The 25,099-nt window shown below is 45.2% G+C and overlaps 4 protein-coding genes across 11 annotated transcripts in view; 2 read left to right on the top strand and 2 right to left on the bottom strand.

Moving 5' to 3' along the window:
* Nucleotides 1-25,099, bottom strand: part of LOC128252423 (zinc finger matrin-type protein CG9776) — a 109,685-nt gene that overhangs the window by 83,084 nt on the left and 1,502 nt on the right. For 2 of the 3 annotated variants that reach the window (XM_052980127.1, XM_052980128.1), the window contains 5 exons: nt 24,839-25,026; nt 24,100-24,774; nt 22,763-22,911; nt 20,783-22,698; nt 20,484-20,631 (listed from right to left, as the gene is read on the bottom strand). In XM_052980127.1, coding sequence (XP_052836087.1) covers nt 20,621-20,631; nt 20,783-22,698; nt 22,763-22,911; nt 24,100-24,774; nt 24,839-25,026 — 2,939 coding nt within the window. In that variant the 3' untranslated portion in view covers nt 20,484-20,620. Of the gene's footprint in view, nt 1-20,483; nt 20,632-20,782; nt 22,699-22,762; nt 22,912-24,099; nt 24,775-24,838; nt 25,027-25,099 lie in introns of those variants that run through there. The other variant, XR_008267303.1, reaches the window with a different exon arrangement.
* LOC128252429 (ATP-dependent RNA helicase SUV3 homolog, mitochondrial) lies at nt 52-3,059 on the top strand. Of its 2 annotated transcripts, none has more exons than XM_052980141.1 (6): nt 52-648; nt 706-1,209; nt 1,271-1,580; nt 1,644-1,778; nt 1,842-2,471; nt 2,528-3,059. In XM_052980141.1, exons 1-6 carry the CDS (start codon nt 333-335, stop codon nt 2,928-2,930), a joined length of 2,298 nt encoding a protein of 765 aa, XP_052836101.1. In that variant the 5' UTR covers nt 52-332; the 3' UTR covers nt 2,931-3,059. The 2 variants fall into 2 exon arrangements, with proteins under 2 accessions (XP_052836101.1, XP_052836102.1); XM_052980142.1 differs by having other exon boundaries at nt 538-648; nt 717-1,209.
* On the bottom strand, nt 3,177-9,741 carry LOC128252435 (synaptotagmin-1). The gene is made up of 5 exons (XM_052980153.1): nt 9,162-9,741; nt 8,907-9,068; nt 8,522-8,848; nt 8,204-8,451; nt 3,177-5,843 (listed from the first exon to the last, which is right to left on the bottom strand). The coding sequence occupies exons 1-5, from the start codon at nt 9,205-9,207 to the stop codon at nt 4,860-4,862; spliced, it is 1,767 nt and encodes a 588-aa protein (XP_052836113.1). The 5' UTR covers nt 9,208-9,741; the 3' UTR covers nt 3,177-4,859.
* LOC128252430 (uncharacterized) lies at nt 11,538-20,356 on the top strand. Of its 5 annotated transcripts, none has more exons than XM_052980144.1 (10): nt 11,538-11,737; nt 14,430-14,632; nt 17,068-17,480; nt 17,552-17,769; nt 17,831-18,042; nt 18,286-18,459; nt 18,538-18,622; nt 18,682-18,763; nt 18,824-19,452; nt 19,677-20,356. In XM_052980144.1, exons 1-10 carry the CDS (start codon nt 11,715-11,717, stop codon nt 19,813-19,815), a joined length of 2,178 nt encoding a protein of 725 aa, XP_052836104.1. In that variant the 5' UTR covers nt 11,538-11,714; the 3' UTR covers nt 19,816-20,356. The 5 variants fall into 5 exon arrangements, with proteins under 5 accessions (XP_052836104.1, XP_052836105.1, XP_052836106.1 ...); XM_052980145.1 differs by having other exon boundaries at nt 11,538-11,849; XM_052980146.1 differs by lacking the exon at nt 11,538-11,737 and adding an exon at nt 12,934-13,078 and having other exon boundaries at nt 18,824-19,424.

Raw genomic sequence — 25,099 nt, 5'->3', positions numbered from 1 at the left:
CTCAAACTTGTTTGACTGCCACGTTAGGGATAAAAAAGAACATCTAGAAGTATCCATAGCGATATATAGCAATGGTAGAACTCATTTAGGAGCGAAATCCAACCACGAAATTTCCCGTCATTACCAATTAAAAAAACACTTGATCTGGTAACGCGACAAGATATTTAGTGACGTCAAGAAAAGCAGAGAGCACGGGCACCACCTTGCAATCAGCTGTGCATCAGCTGCACTGCCCGCTCTGTTATATCAGAGCCAACAACGTGGGTTGCGAACTGAATTATTGCGAATTGTTGAATTAAAAGCGTACTTGTTTGCCCTCAAACTGGAGAACCATGCAGAACTGCAGGCGCTGCATCCGACTGCTGGGCGTTGTGCGGCAGCCCCACACACACTGCCTGCGTCCGAGCCTGTCGGTTGCTTCGGATTTCCGTCGCCTGCACCGGTCGACCCTTCAGTTCTCCCGGAAAAGGCCGGAGACGAATGTGTCGGCGCTGTTTAAGCCGGTGCAAGTGCAGGCCAACGCCGACTGCGAGGACGTGGGCTCTGAGCTGGTGGGCAAGCTGGAGAAGGCCGAGCTGCTGAAGATCCTCAACAAGTTCACCCAGCGCCGCGAAATCAAGTCGCTTTGCAGCGAAAACGGACTGGACGGTACGTGAGCGCCGATTTGTATGGCCCGCCCGCGTCTTACTTTGCATCCGTTCCAAGCCTACTTACAGCAGCAGGCCTTCGGCTCGTTCCGGAGATACTGCATCGAGGCGGAGAACCTTCCTGTGGACCTGCACATAACCTTCAGCGACATTACGCAGGGAGCGGGCCACATCGACGACATCTTCCCCTACTTCCTGCGCCATGCAAAGACCGTGTTTCCTCACCTGGACTGCATGGACGACCTGAAGAAGATCTCCGACCTGCGGCAGCCGGCCAACTGGTACACCAATGCCCGCGCCATCACCAGGAAGATCGTGTTCCACGCGGGGCCCACGAACTCCGGAAAGACCTACCACGCCATGGAGAGGTACCTGAGTGCCAAGTCCGGCGTATACTGCGGCCCCCTGAAGCTCCTAGCCACGGAGGTGTACAACAAGGCCAATGAGCGCGGAACTCCCTGCGACTTGGTGACCGGCGAGGAGCGCAAGTTTGGCATCAGCGAAAGCTCGCCGGCCAACCATGTCGCGTGCACTGTGGAAATGACGTCGGTGAACACTCCATGTAAGCGAGCTGCTTCCTGCCCGCCGTCCAGTTGTAACCTGTGATGCCTTTCCCGTTCCAGATGAGGTGGCTGTGATCGATGAAATTCAGCAGATCCGCGACCCCCAGCGCGGGTGGGCCTGGACGCGGGCCTTCCTGGGCCTGATCGCGGATGAGGTGCACGTTTGTGGCGAGCCAGGTTCCCTGGATCTCTTGCAGAAGATATGCGAGACCACCGGCGAAACGGTTGAAGTGCGGCACTACGATCGTCTGACGGAGCTAACTGTCGAAAGCACTGCCCTGGGCTCATTGGACAATGTGGTGCCCGGCGACTGCATCGTCTGCTTCAGCAAACACGATATATATACGGTTTCGCGGGAAATCGAGGCACGGTCAGTATCACACTGCAGTAACTTATGGTAATGATCGCTAATCAACACTTTTTTTTTGTTTAGTGGAAAGGAGGTGGCCGTAATATATGGAGGCCTGCCTCCTGGTACCAAGCTCGCCCAAGCCGCCAAGTTCAATGATCCCGCCAATAGCTGCAAGGTAATGGTGGCGACGGACGCAATCGGCATGGGCTTGAACCTGTAAGTGAAACATGTCCGATTTGTTGTTTGGTCAGATCTAATACCCCCGATTCTCGCTTTCAGGAGCATTCGGCGAATCATATTCTATTCCTTGATCAAGCCGACGATGAACGAGAAAGGAGAGCGCGAGATCGACACAATATCGGTTTCGTCGGCCCTTCAGATAGCCGGAAGGGCGGGCCGCTTTCGCACTCAGTGGGAGCACGGCTTTGTGACTGCCTTCAAGTCCGAGGACTTGCAGACCCTGCAGCGCATATTGGCCCAGACGCCTGAGCCGCTAAAGCAGGCGGGACTGCACCCCACGGCCGACCAAATTGAGCTCTACGCCTACCACCTGCCCAGCTCGTCCTTGAGCAACCTAATGGACATATTTGTGAACCTGTGCACGGTCGACGATTCCCTGTACTTTATGTGCAACATTGAGGACTTCAAGTTCTTGGCCGAGATGATACAACATGTGCCGCTGCCTCTGCGCGCCCGCTACGTCTTCTGTTGCGCCCCCATCAATCGCAAAATGCCCTTTGTTTGCTCCATGTTCTTGAAGGTGGCCAGGCAGTACAGCCGCAACGAACCCATTACCTTTGAGTTCATAAAAAATAACTGCGGCTGGCCGTTTAAGCTGCCGAAGACCATCTTGGACTTGGTCCATCTGGAAGCCGTCTTTGACGTAATGGACCTGTATCTCTGGCTCAGGCAAGTCACACAAAAGTCTGCCGACGGTAACCAAATAACCTTTCATGCACTTACAGCTACCGGTTCATGGACCTCTTCCCCGAGGCGGCAAACGTGCGAGAGGCCCAGAAGGAACTGGACGAGATCATACAGCAGGGCGTCTTCCAAATCACTCGCTTGCTGAAGAACACCGAGGCCAGCCAGGACGGAGAGATTTCGAGCTACGCCATGCGCCGGGTGACCCACGTCAAGGAGCCTCGCCTTCCCAGCTCGACGCGGGGACGTCTCACTGAGCGGTTGCTGGCTCAAGGCCTCCTGACTCCCGGAATGCTCAGTGAGCTGCGCAAGGAATGGGACGCCCAGCAAGTCGGCAGTGCGAGCACCACAGCGAAGGAGAGCCAGGAATCGGCTGTGGATAGTGACGACGAGGACAACTTCTCGGGAAGCGGACGCAAACTAAGGAAAAAGCGCAGAAAGTAAAAGCTCGGTAGGTTTAGCCGGTAGATTAAGGATAACAATGTATATTACTGGTATTTTATATAATATCGGTTTATTTTAAATGGCAATTAAGTAATATTAAAATTATTCTTTGATAATCAACAATGACAATTTAATTGTTTAAATTGAAGAGTAGAAATATGTAATCTGTTTCAGAGAAAAAATCACTTTATTCGCTTGCAATTTATGGAGGGAGATTCTACTCAGAGCCTGAAACACTTGACGATAATTCCGCACTTTGTGGCGAGGCTAACCGCTGTTGTACTGTTAAGTTTGGAGATGTGTAATACTGACATTAACGATTTCGATTAGTTGATTAGTCACTTGGCCGCTTAGCCTCGCTTGCCTTCCAAAATGAAGTCGTAGATTTAGTTAATAGATCGCAGTTTTTGCAACCACGAACGCACATTCCCTTGAATTGCGGTTATAAAATATTCGACACTCAAAACATATAGATTTTCAAAAGATATAAATACTATGCATTGCAAAAAACATTCATATGGTTGTACATACAAATTAACATTAAGTTTCTCGCATGCGCATGGCAATAGTTTAATAGTTCTTGTTTTTGAGTTTCGATTTAACTTGAGTTTTAAAATAAGTTAGTTTAGATATTTATTAAAGCTTTCAATTCTCATTTTATAAGTTAAACTTATGTAATTTATGCAGTTCCATGCAGAAACAAAATATTCTCAATCCAGAGAGCTTTAAACAATCTCAACACGCCGACCAAGTCGTCGGGTATTCCACGATCTGAGGACCCTTAGTTCCTAGCCCACTGTGGAGCACATTTGTCTTTGTCCGATGCCCAAATCGAAATAAAGCTCTACTACAAACCCCCTACTCGACTGCAGTACTCGAAATTGCGTGCATATAGTCGCAGTCGCCGATATTCCTATATTTTATCAACCAAAGTTTGGTTTGCCAACTTATCTTCCAGTGTTGAAGATGTCTTTGTGCGTTTGAATCCTAAGGTACCGATGCTTCCTTCATCTTTCTCTGAATATCAAAACTGGAACATGCGCATGGCTCTCGATCAAAATACCAAGAGTATTAGTTGTGTCAACTTGTGTATGATGTATGCAAATGTAGGCTTGAATGTACGTATCGACTACAAATGTTCCTATTTAATTTATGTTTTCATATTTTGGTAATAAAAAAGTGCTAGTCTTGACAGACTTTGGGCAGCCTATGCCGGGCTTAATATTTAAATATAAGATGCAGAAAGGTTTAATTACAAAAATTCGTCACTCGTCCGTAAGTTAGTGTTTTAGTACAGATGCACAAATGTACACACAACATCTTCAGTATATGTCCGCCCATCCGGCTATTCATATCATATAGTATTCTTTATCACAAACAATCATAAAATTCAAATTTTGAGTAGTAATTTAAGTACTGGTATGCACTTTGCGTGCCATTGCGTATAAAATTTCGATATTCTAGGTTATTCCTTTTTAGTTTTTCATGTTTCTCACACTTCATGAATGGAGTGTGTGCCAAATTGATTCCAAATTACAAATATCTTACCGCCCAGTCTGGGCTAGATTGGTTGGATGGTCCGAACCGTTCGGCCGGTCCCATCCCGGGCTAAACACTCGACGACATACATACATATGTACATACATGTTACATATAAGCATGAGTCGTCGAGTATCGTGCCGCGTAAAAACAAATCACAAACACCAAGCACCGACCTCTGTGTGCGCTTCAGACAAAGTCGAGCTCCAGGCCCGGCTCAATGTCGACTGCAACCGCGTTGTCTGCAGGGAACTGAGCTCCGTCGTCCTCCAGCGACGACTCCTTGGAGGCCTTCTCCTTCGAGGACCGGTCCTTCGAGGCGAACGCAGCCAGGCCCAGCTTCCGGAGGGCCCTACCGCTGCGTCCCGAGGACTGGCCCAGCTGCTCGAATCAGGAGTCCACCAGGACGTGCCAGCGGGCCAGCATCTCGCCCTTGGGCATCTCGCACACGTCCGCCCAGTGGGCCACCTCCTCCGACCCGGACGAGTTGAGGCCCATGCTGAACCAGCCGACCATCTCGTTCTTCTTCATGTGCCTCTTGGCGTACACGGAGACCATCAGCGTGACGTCGTTGAGCTGGAACAGGGCCACCTGGAAGGCGAACGTCTCCTTGAACAGCGGGTTGGGCTGGCCCCGGCGTATTGAGGTCTTGGCCCTGGATATCTCCTGCCCGATGCTGCTGACCATCACAAGCTTAACGTACGTGTCGGGCGCCTTGTTCAGCGACAGGCTGCGGAACTGGCTGCCCTTGATGATCTCCACGCTGAGCCGCCCGGTGACCCCGTTGTAGCTCAGGCCCAGCAGCAGCTCGGAGACGCCGCCGTGCTGCATGGACGAGGTGGATCCGGCGCTGTCCGAGCGCGCCAGGCTCAGCAGGTCGCTGGTGGAGCCCAGCACCGAGGAGGTGTTGCGCGGCTCCAGCGGCAGCCAGAGGTTCGTCTCCAGCTCCAGGTCCACGGTGGCGAAGCTCACGTAGGCCTCCCCGATCAGCCGCTCCTTGCGCAGTCGCTCGCAGCCGTAGAGCCGCACCCGCAGCCCCATGTTGTTCACCTCCTCCGGATTGACGCGGTGCAGCAGGAAGCTCTCCATGTACTGCGGGTTCTCGCCGCTGCGGATCTTGGTCTTGAGCTTCTGCTTCTTGCTGGGCAGCATCAGCATCCGCACCTGCGTGTGGGTGGGCTGCCCGCTGGCCAGGGGCGGCAGGCTCCTGGCCTGCATCACGTGCACCGTCATCTTCCGCATGGGGGCGTCGTACAGCAGCGACAGCTCCAGCTCGATGGGTCCGCGCTGGACGGGCGCCCCCTTGGCATCCAGCCCCACCAGCAGGTCATCCGACTTGATCGATCGCAGGTCACTGGTGTCGAACAGCGGCTCCTGTGGAAGGCAAAGTTATGCGCATTAGCCAGTGAACTTGGTCAGCGATCCTCTGGATAAAAACGATTTACTCCTAGATGGAAATTGAATACGGGTAACTGTTCAAGGCTTTGAGGTTGTCTAGCGCGAAGTCTCTTTGAGTCGAACTACCTAGCTTAAGTAATATCAGAAATTACAAATAGACGTAAACTCATTTCGAAGATTTATTAATTTGTGGTCAATTACCAATCTAGTTGCGCTAAACTCGACTGTAAAAAAGATTCACTTTGTTTGTAAGTCCAGCATCTGAGTACACTAATTAAACTTAATATTTTTATACCCTTGCAGAGGGTATTATAATTTCAGTCAGAAGTTTGCAACCCAGTGAAGGAGACGTTTCCGACCCTATAAAGTATATATATTCTTGATCAGCATCACTAGTAGAGTCGATCTAGCCATGTCCGTCTGTCCGTCCGTCTGTCCGTCCGTTTATATGCGTATAACTTTGCTGTTTTTTAATTTTTTGTTTAGTTCTTCGACATATAGTAATGGTAAAATATTTCCGATTTACGGTTTAAATTTCATCAAAATCGGACGACTATAGCATATAGCTCCCATAGGAACAATCGGAAAAATAAATGAAAAAAAATTATAACTTTTCTGTTTTTTAATTTTTTGTTTAGTTCTTCGACATATAGCAATGTTTAATTATTTCAGAATTATGGTATAAATTTTATCAAGATCGGACGTCTATAGCATATAGCTCCCATAGAAATAATAAAAATATATAAAATAACTATCTAATAATTGAGCTGCAAATCATCATAGTTTCAATGTTTTTTTTAGCACATACTCAAGTAAATCATAATTTAAATGTTTTCAAAAGTATTTAATTAATGCAATAGCTGCAAGGGTATATGAACTTCGGCTTGCCGAAGTTTGCTTTCCTTCTTGTTTTTTTTTGTAATTCTAATAAAGCAGATGCCACGTCTATTTTAAAAGCCATATCCAATATATTTTCCTAAAAATGTCTTGGTTGTTAAGTCGAATTCGCCTATATAAAGCAATACTAAAGCCTGTTTTGAACCTACGCTTTCCAGCTTTGGGGAACAGTTAGCTACTCAAATTTAGAGATATAACAGCGTTACCCATCATAAAGAATTGGACAAATAGTAAATGCTCCATTCTATGTATCTAATGCAAATATTCATAAAGATCTTATTATTCCAACCATAAAAGAAGATAGAAGTTAATTCAGTAAGATGTATATTGACAGACTGCATAATCATGAAAATAATTTAGCCTTAAGCCTAGTAGGCAACAGTTTTAGGCTAAGAAGACTGAAAAGACTCCATTACTCGATCTACCTTATAGGTAAACTCAATAAACCGGAATGATGCTATATATAATAGCAGGGCTCACTTGAAAACTGCTATTCCTGTTATTTAAGTATTAATCATAACATTTACTCATTGTTAAAAGGCAGATTGTAAATAAATAAAAATAAATAATTAAAATAATTTGTGATTACTAGTGTTTTGTATAACATAATAACAACGCTTTCACTGATAAGAAAAAATAGAAAAGTAAAAATAAATATCGGACTATCGAATTCAACATTTTATACTTAATATTTAAATTAAGTATTAAATCATACATTGCCAGATGTTAAAATCAATTCCGAAAAAAGTTAAATGAAATATTATAATTATAATTTCTCATTTAATATTATGTCTGGATTGCTGCTTTCCATAGGATATGAAAGCAGGCATTTCCGATCCTATAGTGTATATATATGTACATGTATTCGTGATCAGAATCAATAGTAGAGTCTATCTAGCCATGTCGGCCTGCTTCTACGTTAAAAATTCTCGCAGTTTTAACGCTATCTGGATGAAATTTCCCAAAGGTCTTTATTCTGATGTAATTACAAAATATTTTCACTTTGCGATTTTCAGTTGAGACGAATGAACTTCGAGATCAGTAATTGCTTACATTCTCACAATAACGGTAACAACTATATCATACAAATGCCACACGAAGGATCAAAAATTGCAGCTTTTAAACATACAACGAAATGTAATAGTTTAAAAAACATTTTTTTGTTTTACCTGCCATAGTATTTACATATGTATGTAAACATCGGCTTGTCTAAGTTTGCTTCTTTTTTTGTTAGATTTTACCCAATATACAACTAGCTGTTTGGCGATCGGACTTGAAAGCAAATATAAAAGTTTTAATTATAAAATGAGTATGTGTAAAGAGCCCTCTTGTCAATCTTCTAAAGCTCTCTTTACGTTTAAAGGGGTTTCTGGGGCACCGAGATTTCACTTTCGGTAGGAAGGGATGTGTGGAACACTTTCCAATCCAACAACACTTACGTCATCGTTGTTGTTGTTGCTGCTGGTATTGTTGTTGTTGTTGTTGTTGCTGGTAGCACTAAAGTTGTTGTTGTTGCTGTGGATGTTAAAGGTACTGGCCATCGGCACCACCACCACGTTGTCCCGCTCCTTCTCCGCCTTGGGCGGAGCAACCACCTCGACCCGGTGCTGGTACCTCAGAGCCTGCGTCTTGACCCGGTGTTCCGCACACGGATTGCGGAAGGATGTCGCCAGGTGAGGGGCTGTGGCTGTCAAGACATGTGGACATTTAACTCGACACCTGTCAATTAGAGTTGCCCCTGACCGCGAAGAACTCACCTTTGCTCACGCCCGTCAGGATGCCGGTGTGGCTGTCCACGGAGGCCTCCATGGAGTCGTTCGAGCTGCACTCGCTGTGCGACGACGGGATGCCGACCTTGCCCCGCTCGGCGATGGCCAGGGGGTCACGCGTCACTGTCACCCGCTGCAGGTCAGCGCCAGGCTGGTGGTAATTGAAGCTGTGCGCCGTCAGCGGGTTCGCCTGGCTGATCCCCAGCCCGTATCCGCCGGGCTTCTCGCCCAGCTGGTGCTGCTGGTGCCAGCGCAGGCGGCGCAGGATGTCCTCCTCCGAGTCGGAGCTGGTGTTCTCGTAGCGCCGCTTGCGTGCTGCAAGGGCAGGGAAGGCTCACAACTGGTTCAATCCCGCCCAGCTCCCGATACTCACTGATCTTCTGCACACACTTGGCCGCCAGGTGGCGCTCGTCGCAGCAGTTGATGGCATGGCGGTAGTGGAAACAGCACTTCCGACTGATGTACAGGAACAGCAGGAGCAGCAGGACAAGGACGCCGAAGAAGGCGCCCAGGAGCGTGGTCACTTCGACAGTCCCTAAAAAAAAAAAACAACAGCCAGATTGATTTGGTAGGGTCGCGTTGGGTCGGGTGGGAATGGGGTGTTTTGGGGTACTTCTGGGGCACGTACCCAACGTCGGAGTGCTATCCAGGCCAGAAGCGGACGTGACAATCATCTTGGCTCATGCGGGAATCCTGGCGAGGGCAACGTCCCTTACTGGCAACTCATCGAACCACCACCAAGAGCCAACGGCAAGTCGCCCGAGATTGTTTTCACTGCAGTGTGAAAGTAAAGTGAAAGCTCTGGAGTGTGACAGCTCAGTGGCACAGGATAACTGGAATCGATTTTTCCCAGGACAACGGCTGCGGATCGCAGCAAATGAGTTGTTTGGGAGGCTGTGGATTCCGAAATCCGTTTTTTGTTCACTTTCACGTTTAGCAGCAATCAATTTTTGGGACTCGTTGAATTTTTTTTAAACACATTTAAACAAAACACTAATCTCCTGATAATCACTTTCGGTTTCGCGAAGTCGGGCAGCCAGTTACCGAGCGTTTTGGTGCAGGCAGCGGGCGTTTAGAAAATAAAAAAATAAACGGGCTACGACCCGGGATTTATTTCAACTGCGTTCGGATGAGCTGCCCCTACACTCGATGGAAAAATTGCCTCGAAGCAACTTGGGAGCTTAATCCCTCTACCCCACAGTGTGTACCCAAAGCGTTCTCGAAAGCTCCGCTTTGACAGTTGCATCGCAGTAACAACTGTTGCTCATTATATTTGGGAACACGGAATCGAGGAGCCATTCGTGAATCGTGAACACTCGCCTTGCCACCAATTGGACATCAGATGCTATATACCAACTTGTTAAAGCTTAAAATTAAATCAGTTCTATAAATTAATTAAATTAAAATAGTTATTTTTTCTGATTATTTTATATGAAGGCGAGCTTTAAAATTTGATTATTTTACAGAATAATTTGTTTGTTTATATCACTTGTTTGGGTTGTTTTTAAATTTTTTTCAACAATTTATATTTTGCCGTTTTATTATAAAGTTTTATAAATTTACAAGAAAATAGAAAGGAATTAATATTTAACTGCAACTATTTCAATAATTATTTTTTTTTTAAAACATAAATTTTGAATGTTTAAAAGTGTGGTCTTCACACATACTACAACATGCTCTCACTTCTTTGTGAGTAATTTGCACGGCGAAACTTGTTAGTGTGAGCGTGCCGACAGTGGTTTTATACTGTTGGTGTCGCCCTCTGCCGCCCGCTGCTGCTGCTCTGCCAAGTTGACGTTAGCCTCAACTCCGGAGATAGGCTTTTACAGACTACTGTTTTAAAAACATTGAAGCTATGAGGTTCGTATTGCAGCTATACGATATCGTTTTTCGATTTTAAAAAAATTAAAAGCGTGATTCTGAATTATTGAAAATTGAGAAGGTACAATTTTTTTCCATATATGATTAATCATTTAATTAATCAAATTTAAACCATAACTCTCAATTAATTAAAATGATTACAATTTTGTTTAAAATTTTTTTCGTTGATTGTTTAAATGGGATTTTAATTTAACTCATTTACTTCCTGCAATGGAAAGACAACTTTTGGGAAAGTTTCAATCGATTTTTTTTTAAATTGTAGTAAACAACTTTAAAATAAAAAAAAACAAAAATCTTCATCTGGACTTTTCACATCTGACCTATTTTTTTAATAAAAAATCAATCAATTTTTTTAAATATTGTACCTGTGATAAATGTGGATAGCTATAATATAGAATTGAATTAACCTCATGAAAATATAAAAAATTCAAAAGTTGCTTCAAAACTAGTTTTTTTACGATATTTTTCATGACCGCAAAGAGAGAAAGAGAGAAAAAAGAAAGTTTCGTTAGTGATAGCAGGTAAAGGGTATCAGATTATTACTCGCAGAGCCACAAGCCTCATGCACAATTCGCCTTTTTAGTTTCGTTCCCTATTGTCAACCTAATTCTTAAGCCAGAATTTAAATACAGCAGGCAAATTATGTTTGACGACAAATTCAAGGTCAAATTCCAGGTTTTTTACAATTGTTTCATTTTCGACATCTTCCCTTACTACACCAAAGATTTATAAGACAATCGTCCTGGAAGCTCCAAGACACTCTTCAAATCATTAATTAACACTCAAAACAATTCTTTTAAAGAAGCTGACTCGGCCAAAAACGCATTTCGCTTATCTTATGAGGTGCCAAGAAAATAACAAAAAAAAATTTTAAATAATTAAAATTATCTCACTTTTACTGCACATTTAATGCAATAGCAAGTTATTGCGAATTTTCTTCTTATGGAAGATTATAACTCTGATGCGGAATTTGGTTGCTGTTGCCGAAACAACACCAGTGTGAATAGGCTTTTTTGCAAGAAGAAGGCAATGTTGCAGGCCAGTGTGAAGAGGCTTAAACAGAGCATATCGATAGTTTTAACAATCGAAAAAAATCATCTCGGTGGGCCATAAGTAGTTGATTTCCACCTCTAGTTTTAATGCTCGAAGAGTTTGTCCGTTTGCGGTTAATTATCGGTTGCTGTTCAAACTGCAAATGTCCCCTGACCAGATACGCGAATGCTAAACCGTGACCACACCCCCGCGCTCCGTGAAAAGCCAATACAATTCAATCCCCGAGCGTGACGCAAGTGAATTTCAGATGGCCAATGCCATTGTGCAAGTGTGAGTGCCGTGTGTGCCAAATTGAGATGCTTCTGATAATATAATTAGCGTTTAATCGCCGTAAACAGTGCTTAGTGGGCCACTCGAAGCGGGATTCTCGGAGTGCACATAGGTACCTGAAAGTGTGATCTTAAACCTTGGGGAGCTGACTCCCAGTCACAACAGAAATTGTCTCCAGGCAGAGACAAAGCCATGCGACGACGTCATCCCGAGCATTTCGCTTTTCATTTCGCAGCAGACACAATGGAATACGGGGGGCTGGGATTGGGAAACTCGATATGCGTCTTTCCCACACCAGGGCCCTAGACGAAAGTTGAAAACTAGTCGCTGCGACTACAAACTGCCGTCGGATGGCGGGTTGTGTTACTGTGCGGTTTTGAACCCGCCTGTCTCACTCCCCCGGAATTCGCAGACATTTATCTATTGGGTCTCTATCTCATCGATGTTTCAATCACAGAACTATCTCATTAGGTACTGATTATATTTAAACTCTGGGAGATATAGTCTCTGGAATCTGCAATCAAACGTTTTGTTTCGATACGCCCGATTTGCATCCGCAAGACACTGTATCCCAAATAGTTTTGTGCCGAATTGCATCCAGTTCCGTATACTACTGTTGAAAGTCTCCAAAATTAGCTTCTTTTTCAAAGTACTTATGAATTGATTTACCATAAAATTGTATTCAACATACGTAAGTAGATGTTTGAAGTCGGTGAAACCAACGTTACCCCCAGAGCTCTCCGGTCGGGTCAACAAACCAAACGACTTGCTCCTCCTACTCTTTGTTGGCGTGTGCATTTAGTCATTGATCGCGTCCGGGGACTCGAAGCCGGGGTCGCTCTGCCATCGTCTTCGCCATCTCCACTGACAACGCTGCTTCGCTTTATTGGTGTCATTAAAATTTGTTGAATGGAAAGGTCAATACACAGCCGTGTCTAGTGAGAGACGCGAGTGCTGGAGTGAAACCGGTTTGCCGCTTCGTTTTGGGTGAACTCGCCGGCATAGATCCCTCACTTAGTCCGCCCAGGGACTTTGCACATACATAGCTCGAGTGGCTGCCAGAACTGTGTGTTCCATTGCTCCCTCCGACTGATATGCCTCCATCTGCGGCAAGTGTCTTTTGCTGGCAGCCCGCCAAGAGCCAAGAACTTGGCCCGAAAATGGCTAGTAATAATGCGCATCTGTTTCTTTTTAAGTTGCTCGACGTTCACCTTGCTCGTCGGATTTCAGGGGCACATTGCTGTAGTGAAACTCTGCGCCCGATGTGTCAATGCCAATGCCGTTCCCCTTCTGTTCGAGTGGGAGCGGAGTCACGGACGCCGAAGAGCAGATCTTGGGAAGGTAACTCTACGCAGCTCTATTGAATTTGGCAGAGTATAGATTTATTGAGAGATACATGTCCAATGTTTTTCATTACCGGCCTTGTATAAACACAAAATGGTAAATGCAAGCTTGGCTTGTTAACATGGAAATGGTCATAGATTTACAACCATTAAAAGAAAATCGAACAGATTGGGAACACAGCCTTCTAGGCCTAAAAGCACATAATATTAGAGCAGAGAAGACCAAAAATTAGTCTATCTGGATATATGGAGCATAAGTGGACTGCCCATTAAAGCTTTCCAAGAATTAATTGTTTATTAAAACTGACAAATACCAGAACTTTTGAACTTTTTTTTACAATTGTAAAACTAAATAATATTTGTACAGATTTTATTTGTTCTAGTTCATACAATATATGTACAACAAAAACCATTTTCTTTTCGAACATAAGTATGTCTTACATAAGGGTCGATTTCTCCTGTGGGTCTCTATCGTTCAATTTTGAACTAATACGAATTCAAATTAAAGGCTACCCTTCGGCTGTTGGATCGTTAAAAACCATAGTTGTCTATTGTTTTTCTTTTAAAGTCATGGAAACTATGTAACGTATTAGAATTGCGCACGTTAATTTATTATTTACTTAAACTAAGCATATTTGTACGTTATATCAAAAAACAATTAAAAATGTTTATTAAGTTAAATAATTAATAAACAATTAAATCAAGACACAATGAGAAACCTCTTTAAGAATAATTAGCAAGTGTATGTATGTTTAGCTTTAGGTTATATTGCAAATTAATAAGTAATTATATGAAGACTTATTGAAATATTTCTGAAGGATATCTTGCAAGTGTATGTACATTTGTGTAGCCTTAGATTGCATAAATACTGGCAATCTCAATTCTAAGCTTTGTAAGCAATTGTAGGTCAAATTAATGTGCTTACATAGGAAAGTTCTTGCTTTGTTTAAGAATGCAGAAAAATGAGTTTGTTTAGTATAAGTGCGTTTCCATACAATAGTATTCTACTTGTTTACATTTCGTCAATTAAATGCTTTTCAGTTTCTGCCCTAATGTACATGCATATATGTATATTGCCTGCAACTAACACAAAGCTTATGAAGGTGCTCGTGCAGATGCCGGCAGAAAACGGACAGGTGTTTTCCGGCTTTGCACACGTAACTTGAAGACTTTTGCTGCTTTTTCTCCGACCGTCTCCCATTCATTTTTTACTCACTCCCCTAACTGCACAAGGTGCAAACATCAAGTCTTCCCCGGGACTTTTTCTGTGTTTTTACGGTTGACTGCCGCACCGTAAGAGCGGAAAAGCCACGTTAAATAATAAGTTCTTTGTTTTGTTCCTATTACAGAAGCGACAAGAGCGTTTTGCCTGAAGAAATGACTACCACAAGTCAGATGGAGATGAACACAAACGGTGGAGGATTGGATTCCACCGCAGCCGTGTCCCCTTTGCTTGCTGGCAATAGTTCTTGCTTAACGCCAGGCATCAACAGCGGAAACAGTGTCCAGAAGAATGCCACCATCGGCATGGGTCTAAACAGCACACAGAGAGGTGAGCGAGGTTTATTTATGTTAGTAAGTAAAAGGCCTAAACGCTGCTAATTCTTACTGCCACGTGAGTCTAAGTCACGCGATGTCACGCCACTAAAGAAATTTTGTATCACACACACCAAGTATTCGAAAATATTTAAGCGTTAAGAGAGGACCACTAAACGAACCTAGCTTATGTTTTCTCTGTTGCAAGGATTTTTTGAGGTCGAAATTTATTATAGAAATTGTTATCTCTTTGATTTTCTGGTGAGTTTAAGGCTTAGTACCAAAGCTTTTGATATACAAAATCGCTTGCGAGTTACTAAATTTATAGCAGACACACCTTTAACGCAAAATTACTGATACCGATAAGACACGAACCATTTTAATCCCCTGGACCTATACTCGCAGCTCAAGAAAATAGCTTTATATGTAAGGATATTTTGCATTTGAAGTCCGAATCAGTCTATTTCAGGGTGATCTCTATTTAATCCCTATGTCAAACCAGAGACTTTATTCGAACAAATTGACTAAGTTCATGGTCAGTGATCGATTTAATTAAATTTTCTTTGTTGCGAAGCTTTTGTACGGATCTAACATAGAAATAAGATACGTGAACGAGAATTAAATTGGAAACAATGTACTACAATTTCGGTTTATATAAGTAAGAGGCACTTAAATGACCTACTGATTGTTGTTTAGTTTGCATGAGCTGTGACACACAAGTTTGGTTCTATCATTGAATCATTACATTATATTATAATAATAAAAAAAAGGTATTGTATATAATTAATTTTGGAGTGATATCTTTTGATCCTCCGTATTTGGAAAAGAAAACAGCAAATTTAAAAGTTTTATCTGTCTGCATGCCGACCAATTGTCATTTAAAGATGACATCCCCATCTTCGTTTTTCTTTTATTTTTATACCCGTTGCTCGTAAAGTAAAAGGGTATCTTGTAAACCTTAAAAATGTTGTTACTGGTAGAATAAAGCGTTTCAGGCCCTCAAGATCAAATTTATTCTAGATCAGGAGCAATAGTCGAGTCGATCTAGCCATATACGTCAGTATGAACGTAGAGAACTCGGAAGCTATAAAAGCTAGAGATTTGAGATGCACTCTAGTAATTCTTTCGCAGCGGAAGTTTATTTCAAAACGAGACCACGCGCACTCTAATGCCAATAATTTGCAAAAAAACTGTCATGTCACTCTGAGACATGATAGACCTTAACAATTTGAATTCTTGTGTGTGTTTCTGTTATATCTATCAGTAGACTCAAAAATTTTCAATTCGATCTGTTATTTTAGAAGTTATTGAGTTATTTAATCATCTGCCGTCGGTCTGCCGGCATCGCTGATGTAGAGAGACAGAGCTAAATAACCATTAGCGGAGCATGGGGGTGCTGCACGGTCTTAGCTTTTAGTGTTAGTAATTCAGTTTGACAGACGGCGCAACCTAAACCTCAATACGGTTGATGAAGGAATATTTAGCGATCTTTCTTGTTGTTTTTATAAGATTTGAGTTTGTAAAACCGCCCCTGGAATCAGTGTGAACCACAGTTTTGATTTGAAAAAAAAGTTGTAACCATGTCCCCTTGAATTTCGGAAATATTGGACTACGGATCCCAAGCGGGTGTTAAAGTATAGTGTTAAAATTATGGATCATGAGTGTACTAAGATGACATTTTCGCCGACCTTGGTGTTGCTTCAAGAAAATCCATGTACATACGTATTACGTACATATGTTCACTAACCACCAGTGGACCGACATCCGCTTATAGATCGATAATGCTCTATTTTTAGCGCCCCAAGCCTTAGTTTTCTTTTTAGTGTCGAAGGGAAGTCACTTCTTCTAGAGCAACCATCTCCCTCGTTCTCTGGTGCTAATTTTAAACTCCCTTCGCAGTCCATTGGGAAAACGACCCTTAAGCATAGGTTCTGTGGATACGGCAAGAAGAGTTCGTCTTTGTGAATATGGAAACGATAATGCAGTGGCAGGGCGACTACAAGTGAAATGTTTCTTTTGTTGCCCTCGTTACCGGTCGCGAATTGGAAATCGCAATCGAGTGACAAAGCCGTTTATCCCAAGCTAAAGCAATTTCGCTCAAATTTCAGAAACCAAACATTTACTTGGCAGAAACCAAAACAAAACTGACAACTGGATAGCCAACGCGAGTGAGCCCGAGAAACTCGTTTTTCGTTTTCAGACCGCGGCTCCCGCGACATTTTTGTGGGCTGAAATAACTTGCAAACCCGAGACAGCTCGAGGTGCGCTGAACGAAGCGGAGTAGTTGAGCTCGGGCGGGCGGCTATTGACTGTGAGTCATTTGCGTTTTTGCAACGCCACTTTGCAGTTCGTCAATGCTGGGAATGGAAAGCTGTGAGGCTCTTTAGCTACCTAGGCTAGGGTCTTAAACGTCGACAATGTCTAATCGCAACACTCTATTTCGTCTTCCAGCTGTGGATGCCACCAAGCGCAAAAAACTGAAGTCGCGTGCCGCAGCAGCTTCGTCTTTGGCCCCAAAAAACGAGGCAACAGCGGCTCCTTTGAGCCAAAACAACGCCAGTAAGACGAACAGGACCGAGCTGAGCTACTCCAAGGATCACCTCGATGCCTGGCTGGAGAACTGCTTGCGGGATGCCACCAACGCCCAATTGTCATCTTCATCTGAGTTCTTGGACTTCATTCCGCCCACGGCACCAGCCCATAAGCAAATGTTTGTGAGTCAACAGCAGCAGCAGCAACAACAGCAACAACAGCAGCAGCAGCTAAAACAGCAAATCCAACTCCAGAAGCAACAGGAACTTCCGAAGCGTTCGCAGCCATATGGAATGGGCCCTGGCACGCCCTTCAGCTTGGGCATACAGCGCGTGAGTAGATGCCATTAGCAAGCCCACTTTTCGAGTACAATGCCAACCCAACGCCATTTCTGGTCGCACAGCACTCGCACTCCCTTAGTCATCGATATCCGATGCTGTTCCCGCCCCAGAACCTTAATGGCTATGCCCTGGGCTACGGCGGCGATGGTGGCCAGGAGTTTGCCAGCTTGCCACCGCTGGTCAACATGATGGGAGGGGCAGGAGGCACTGGCTCCGAGCACGGGCCGAACTCCACAGATGTGCTGGACGGAAGCGGAAGCAATCCGAACTTCAGCCGGGGGTAAGTCAATACATTCAGTTTTTAGTTGAAATGTACCTAACAGTTCCCTTCCAAATTGCAGGTTTCGATTCAGCGATCCGTGCCTGCTGAATCCCTCCGATAACGACTCCAAGTTGAGTGGTCAGAACACTCCGGAGTGTCGAAATGGCAACAACAATGGCAGCGGATGCGACCTGGCACAACAAAACAAATTCTTTGCGGCATTGATGGAACAAATAAACATACTGCACGACACCAACTCCAAGATCTGCCGCAATTTGCACGAAACAAAAGGTTGGTTGGTTGTTGTTGTTGGATCAGGAGCAGCTCTGGAATCTGTGTACATACAGGCCTTGTAAAACGACTCGTTGGTCACCATGTTTCCTTATAACTTGTATTCTCGATTTGCTAAGTGGCTTTAGTTACACAAATTTCTCGTATGTTTGAACCTACTTGCTACTACCTATTAATTTAGTATCTGTTGCTTCCCGTTGCCTCTTTCTATGTACTCTCTTGCACTCGTAAACACAATCACAGTCGATATCGAAGCTTTAAAGCACGCCCCAAGCGGCCAGCCCTGGGCGGGGGTCGGCTCGGGGGGCATGCGGCACCGTAGAGATAGCTTGAGTGGATTGAGCACACAAAGTCAGCCCCTGGTGTTTGGCGGCGGAATGGGCGGCACCCACAGCCCGGCGCCCACCTTCCATTCAGGTATTAATCTAGGCGGCACCCCTAATTTGGTCACCCATCGAAATCGGCAATCGCTCATGACCGATTCTCTGCTTCCAGGCGCCTACACACCAGGCATGATGACCGACGTGGTGCGAGAAGTGAAGGAGGCGGCGCGCGTCCGCGAAGATGCCCTGCTGAGTCGGTGAGAATGAAACTATGGCGAAATGTGCTTGAATTTTTCTAGCTATGTTCTGTTTCCAGAGTCAAATCAATGGTCGAGGAGCGACAGTGGTCCCTGAACGAGGGTAACGTCCGAATTCTGCGGGATATAGATGATCTGAAGGTAGGTGCGGATTTTTACGTCAATTGCGAAGGCTTAACAATGCTCCCCTTTGTCCAACAGGCCCACGTAATGCAGTTGCGTCTGGAGAGAAAGGAGACAAACAAACGACTGTCGCACCTGGAGGCTGAAAACAAGTGCCTGCGCCAAGCGCTAGCAGGCTGCTATAGCCAGCGGCAGTCTTACCACGACATTATCTACGAAAATGACCGCGCCCGCGGATCCCGAAAGCCCTTCCCGAACGGAGGTGGCGGCGGACTGGTGGCTGCCGGATCGCTTGGTGTCCGTCGGGCGCAGTCCTTCAACCTGCACTACGGAACGATGCACCAGACGCCGACCCAAGCCACACACTCGCTGGAAGAGGACGACGAAATCGAGGAGGAACAGTTGCTGGAGCAGGCGGCGATGGATGGTGAGGACCAGTCGGAGACGGCCAACAAACGCTTGTCCTGCTCGAGCAACGAGTCGCGCAACAACGGCCTGCAGACTGCCTCAACGTCAACGCTTCAACTGTCGGCCAATTCGCCGCAACAATCAGTGCGGAGCGCTCCTACTTTCGCGCTCATTTCGGATCAGGTCAACCCGGGGCTTCCACCGCCACTGCTGCCGCGCAAGAAGGAGCACGCCCAGCTGAAGCGGGAGCTCAGCGAAGTGTCCGCCGCACGTAAGGAGGCAAATCAACGTATAATTGCGTGGGTGTAGTCTATGCTCTGTTCTATATTCAAAACTAACCCAGCACCGTTTTAATTCTCATGCATGAACGTTTTCAAAAGCACTAATTACACTACTCCTCACAAAACATACACACAAAAAACAACCTAAACCCGGTAACTAATCTCAGAAACTTACATATTTTGCATTTCTGTTCTTCTCTTTCGACGGGCTCGCGTGGCAATGTACTGTGACAATACAATAGCCTTGAAAAATTGGTTAAAGACCTAAGTGCCCAGGTGGCCAGCCAGCCAAATTGGAACCCGACCGCACCTGGCACAGCACCGGACGCAGCAGTGGCAACGAAATTCAGCGTGGCGGACGGACCGATTACAGACTTATAGTTTTAGCTGTCAGCCTCCGGCTCGAAACCAAAAGGCCAGCGACAGACAATGCGTGTCACTCAGTTATAGCAGCGGGATCGACGGCACTGCACCTTCCGTTTCAAAATTATTTATAACTCCATAACCTGTGCAAAAGCTCTAATTTATCAGATCTAATGCCTTTGCCTAAACTAATTATTTCACCTAAACATTTTTCAAACTCGACCTCGAGCCCATAGTTGTAAAAATAGATATGTTACTAAAAATCTTTGATGGTTGAGGTGTTCAAATATAGTTTTCAAATGTAGTTATGTGTAGCTACACCGGAGTGATTACGTAGTTTATGGACGACCTCTAAGAATTATTAAACTAACTGAGAAATCGTGTACCTATTGCAAAGAACAAAAATCAAAAGCTAGCATGTAGAAGAAATTAAACATTAATCGTGTTGATCCACTTAGATAAGTGGATAAGGAGTTGAATTAAATTGTGTAGTTGTTAACCATATTTGTTAAGTGCCATTTGATTAAACAGAAAATACAGTATATTTGTATAGATAAAACCACTTCGCACTGCATTATTTGTGTTTCTAAAATGCTTAACTAATGGATTTCAAGCCAAATTAAGCCGTTCCTCAGTTTCTGGTATCCTTCATACATATATTACATACATATATGCGCATTTATTTAAAACATTCCGTCACATAAACACTCATACACAGGTGTCAAACTATATTTTAAAACTGTTCCACTTCTTATGGGTCAACCCGACGTGTCATTCGATCCGTACATCCGAGTAAGTGGCGTCACTGTTTGCCGTTTCAGCCTTACAGCGCATCTGTGGGTTTGGATATACACAAAACAGTAATTTTAAATCGATTTAAAGCCAAAACAGAAGTTATGGTTGATGGAATGAGCGAACTGTGCAAAGTGATTAGTTAGTTTGTTTGATGTGGTGTTTGGAGTGGCTCGAGAGCCGATCTACATACATTGTGCTGCCATGTCACTGCTGTCGATGCCCAGCATGGCCAACTCGTCGAGCTCCGCCTGCCGCCGAAGCTTCTCACTGTCCGAAGGCGATGCCGGCGGCTGTGGTATGTCTGAGATATCCGCCTGCTTCTGGACCACCTTGCTCTTCGCCTCGTCGTCGACTGGCGGAGAGGCAGGAGGGGAGCTGGGCATGGGGATGTCCTCCGCTTCGATCTGTTTCAAGTTCCCTCCAGTTTCGGATTTGCCATTCAGAATCTGTGACTCTTTGTCATCCTTCGATTTTAGCATTGCTGCATTCTTGGACGCTTCTGCCTCGTCAATGGTCACGAGGTGAATACCCTGCTTGGCCAGGTCATGAAGGCTATGCTCGCTGAGCACTGCATCGTCCTCAACGATGGTGGTGATGGTCTGCGGCTCACTTTGCTTTTCGGTCGTTGCCTCCGGTGCCGCTCCCTCGCTGGGGAATATTATGTTGAGAGCCTCGGCCAGGTCCTTTGGCAGTTCCCCGTCGCGTGGTGGAGCCGCTACGTCCAACGGCTGCGCTACCAGATCGGATTCGGCTTCGTCAATGCCAGGCGGCAAGACGTCCTTCTCATGGTTTTCGTTTTGACGCTGTTCGCCGTCCCCTGAGTCATGGGCTTCCCCATCGGAGCCTTCTCCCGGCGGCGGAGGAGGCGGGCAACTAGTCATCAAGCTGGCGAACTGGACGGGATCTGGCATCAGCTCGTCGTAGTCTACCATCATACCCGCATCAGGATGAAATGGAGGAGCGTTGCCGAAGGCATCTTCCATCATGGCCATCTGAATCTGAGCCGCTGTCGGTGCCAGCTGACGCGCAGCCACCTGTCCAGGGGTGGTTCCGCCCATAGGCGGAGGCGGCGGCGGAGGTGCCTCCAAACAGCCGTTGGTGTAGACGGCAGCGGCACCGTCGTAGCTGGCAGCGGCTAGCGGCTGCTTCTTGAATACTGGCATCTTGCCAATGAAGGGCAGCTTCTTGCCACCAGGCAGCGTGGTGGTGCTGGTCTTCGACTTCGACTTGCTGTCTGGATCCTTCTTCTCCCGCTTACTCTCCGGCTGCTTGCGTTCGGGCACCGTTCGGGGCCGGAACTCGGAATGCTTGATCACTGGACGCTCCACCCGCTCGTCGGAGCGGCTGCGGCTACGGCGGCTTCGCCCCTCCCGGGAACGACTTCTGCGGCTGGACCTCAAGGGCGAACGAGAGTAGTGCCTGCCACGGCTGCGAGACCGACGACCACGGCGGCCACGGTCTCTATCCCGCTCACGGTCGCGCCGATCTCGGTCCCGCCCGCGACTTATGCTTCGAGAGCGGCTGCGTCGCTTGGAACGGGATCGGGATCGGGAACGACGCCCTCCGCCCCGCTTGGACTTTTCATCAGCTGCGAACGCTGCATGCGGTGTTATTTTACGGTCCTCCGATTCACGGGGTCCCTTGTTCTTCAGCCTGCCTTTGAGATGCTCCAGCAGTTTCTTCTCACTCTCGCTTATGACCGGCTGGACAGTGTTCCACTGCTTCAGCATGACATCGTCCCGCTTCTTTTGCTCCTCTTTCAGCTCTTCGCCGGGGGCAGAAGTCCACTTGCCCCGGCCTGAAGCATTCATGGCATCTTTTATGACCGGAGGAGGCGGTGGTGCAGGCGACTGAAAAGGCACTTCCGGCTTCGAAGAGGCTGCTAGGGGGGTCTCATGCTTTCGCATGGTCACGCGTATCGAGGCGGCATTAATTGATTTTTCTGCTTGACCGCTTGCTGGCTCCTCGGTACGACCTTTCTTTGGTTGCTGCGGCTTTTCCTCTTCCGACGAAGAGCTATCAGAGGACGAAGATGAGCTGTTGGCGTCGAGTGCATTTCGCTTGCTCTTCTTCCCATGCTTACGCTTCTTTTTCTTTTTGTCACCGCTGCGCGAGAAAACAAAGCCAAATCAAACACTTTCTCGTTGGTACAAGTTATAATGATCCTTACCTCTTTTTCTTGCGCTTTTTGGACGCCTTGTCGTCATCCTTCTTGGACTTTTTGTTCTTAGAGTCATCGAGCTCCTTCTGCTGATTCATGGCCCGCTCACGGTTTGCTTGCCACTCGGTTTCATAGTTGGGAGTCTGGGTTATAAATAGCTGTAACGACATTGTATTTTAAAGAAACTCTCAAGTTAAAGTACTGCAACCAGAAGTTGTGACTTTTGGCATTTCTGACATATTCCATTTTATTTATGTATTTTGATGTTATTTGTTGTTAGTTAAGGCTTGTTGTATTTTTAACTTTTTTTTTTGTACTTGCAGAGGGTGTTATATATATGAATTAGACATTTTCGACCCCATAAAGTATTTATATTCTTCATCAGCATCACTAGATTTATAAAAACATAGCTGTCTTAGAACGATCAAAAAATTCATTGAAAAAATTACATTGTTATACGCATATAAATCGAAATATAGTCGTTTTATAGAATATTTTATGTTTGTAATAGCTGCATGAGTCCTTTCTGGTTATAACAAAAATAGCAAACATATTGTCTATTGTATACGATGTTCTCTTCATTAAAATCAGCAGTCAATTGTATTTAAATTGTTACATTGGTTTCTTTGACCTCAAGTTCTTAAATACATTATTTAATAAAACATTTTAATTTATTTGTTGGATTGATACTATCCTAGCGCTACAGTACATTGTTTATAATTTGCTGCGGTTGTCACATCACGATTTAACGATTTACTATATCTTAATTACAACTATATCTCTTATAACTTTGATATTCCTCAAAAAAATTAGGTAAGAAAAAAACCGTCTTTTGAAATGTGTTCATTACAAAAACACGACCAGAGATACGCTTTTAATTTGAGAAAAGGCTGCATAAAAGTTAAAAGAAAGGCATGAACAGCCAAAACAATTATTTTATTCTCGTTAATAATATGTTTATCATACACATCTTAAAATGAGTCCTTAATACGTGAATAGGTGAATCACTTAAAACAATAAAGGAGTACAACTTCGGCAAGTCGAAGTATCTGTTCCCTTGCAACTAATGCACAAATTCAATATTTAAAAGTGAAGTTATGATATCTTTCCCCTGAATTATTCGATCGTTCCCATGGCAGCTATATAAATATCGTTAGCCGATTTTAATCAAATTAAAACCTAATTCTAAATTAATGGACTGTTACTATATCCCGAAGTACATAAAACAAAAAAATATAATGTTTGGTTCCAATGGGAGCTTAAGATATAGTCGTCCGATCCGATTTGAATTCGCGATCTCTATCACCAGTTTGGGGTTTGGCTTAAGCATTTATTTAACAACTCACCTCATACTTGTTTGAGTGTAGTCTGGACTTGAGATGAGCGGAGGCGCAGTGCAAGTCTCCGATCCAAACACTGCAGAGCTTGCAGAACCAGGCATTGGCCGGCACCAGGAACTGCATGCCACGCACAGGGACGCGCTTTACGGGCGCGTTTTCAAATGTGGGAAAGGGATCGTGGTCGATGCCGACATGCCAGGGCGTTTCTATGGTCTCGCGATTCATGTGTTCCTCGGCATGCAAGTGCTTTAAATAGTCGCGAGCGGTCTTTGGAAAAACGCCACAGCTCTCGCACCAATGCAGTTCGGGATCGAAGAACACAAAATTGTTGTTTTGTGCTGGAGCTGGTACTGGCTTCGTTTCACCGCATCTTTGCTTAGACTTCATAGACTTGATGGCGCGGTGCTTGAGCCGATTGGTGGGACTGCCCTCGGCGCCGCCGGTCTCCTCCTCGTCCTCGCCATCGGACGACGAATCCGTAGAGCTACTGGACGAGGCGCTGGAGTCCGAGCTGTCAGCGGAGCTATCACTGGAGGAGTGGGATCGGCTGCCCTGTTGCTCTGACTGTGGCTTTCCATGAGCCTTGGACTTGAGAGGCTCGTCCTCGTGATCTGACCCAATTAAGCTGTTTAGCATGTCTATAACGTTTTCGATTGTGTCCAGTTTCTTCTTAATTTGAATCTGCTCCAGGAATAATTAACTTACATTGGGGTTTGAACTTAAAAGGGTCGAAAATTAAGCTCACCTGCAGGCGATCGTTTTCCGAGATGAAAGTCTTGGTGGTTGGAGAGGGCGGTGCCTCGCCGGCTGTCAAATCCTCGCGCTGTTCCCTCAGTACTTTCATTTCCTTCTTAAGCAGCGTTACCTTCTTGACGTAGTTGGCCCGCTGTTTTTTGAGCTCATCCTTCTGCTTCTCTGCCTCTTGCGCCAGGGCTGGCGTTGGACGGTATATAGATGGGGGATAAACAGAGAGGCACACGTTAAAAAACATTCTTGCCAGAGAATT

Source organism: Drosophila gunungcola, chromosome 3R, assembly GCF_025200985.1.
Source record: "Drosophila gunungcola strain Sukarami chromosome 3R, Dgunungcola_SK_2, whole genome shotgun sequence".
Lineage (NCBI taxonomy): Eukaryota > Metazoa > Arthropoda > Insecta > Diptera > Drosophilidae > Drosophila > Drosophila gunungcola.
The sequence above is the reverse complement of the archived record's forward strand: the minus strand, read 5'-3'. Positions and strand labels throughout refer to the sequence as shown.

What these genes read in the sequence shown, in the direction of transcription:
- LOC128252429 (XM_052980141.1), top strand. Translation starts at nt 333, where the DNA reads ATGCAGAACTGCAGGCGCTGCATCCGACTGCTGGGCGTTGTGCGGCAG. An exon ending in TCGCGGGAAATCGAGGCACG is followed by an intron (nt 1,581 to 1,643) that starts GTCAGTATCACA and finishes TTTTTTGTTTAG; the next exon opens with TGGAAAGGAGGTGGCCGTAA. An exon ending in GACCTGTATCTCTGGCTCAG is followed by an intron (nt 2,472 to 2,527) that starts GCAAGTCACACA and finishes ATGCACTTACAG; the next exon opens with CTACCGGTTCATGGACCTCT.
- LOC128252435 (XM_052980153.1), bottom strand. Translation starts at nt 9,207, where the DNA reads ATGATTGTCACGTCCGCTTCTGGCCTGGATAGCACTCCGACGTTGG. An exon ending in GGATAGCACTCCGACGTTGG is followed by an intron (nt 9,069 to 9,161) that starts GTACGTGCCCCA and finishes TTTTTTTTTTAG; the next exon opens with GGACTGTCGAAGTGACCACG. An exon ending in CAAGTGTGTGCAGAAGATCA is followed by an intron (nt 8,849 to 8,906) that starts GTGAGTATCGGG and finishes CTGCCCTTGCAG; the next exon opens with CACGCAAGCGGCGCTACGAG.
- LOC128252430 (XM_052980143.1), top strand. Translation starts at nt 13,008, where the DNA reads ATGCCAATGCCGTTCCCCTTCTGTTCGAGTGGGAGCGGAGTCACGGAC. An exon ending in GGCGCCCACCTTCCATTCAG is followed by an intron (nt 18,460 to 18,537) that starts GTATTAATCTAG and finishes CTCTGCTTCCAG; the next exon opens with GCGCCTACACACCAGGCATG. An exon ending in GCAAATCAACGTATAATTGC is followed by an intron (nt 19,453 to 19,676) that starts GTGGGTGTAGTC and finishes ACAATACAATAG; the next exon opens with CCTTGAAAAATTGGTTAAAG.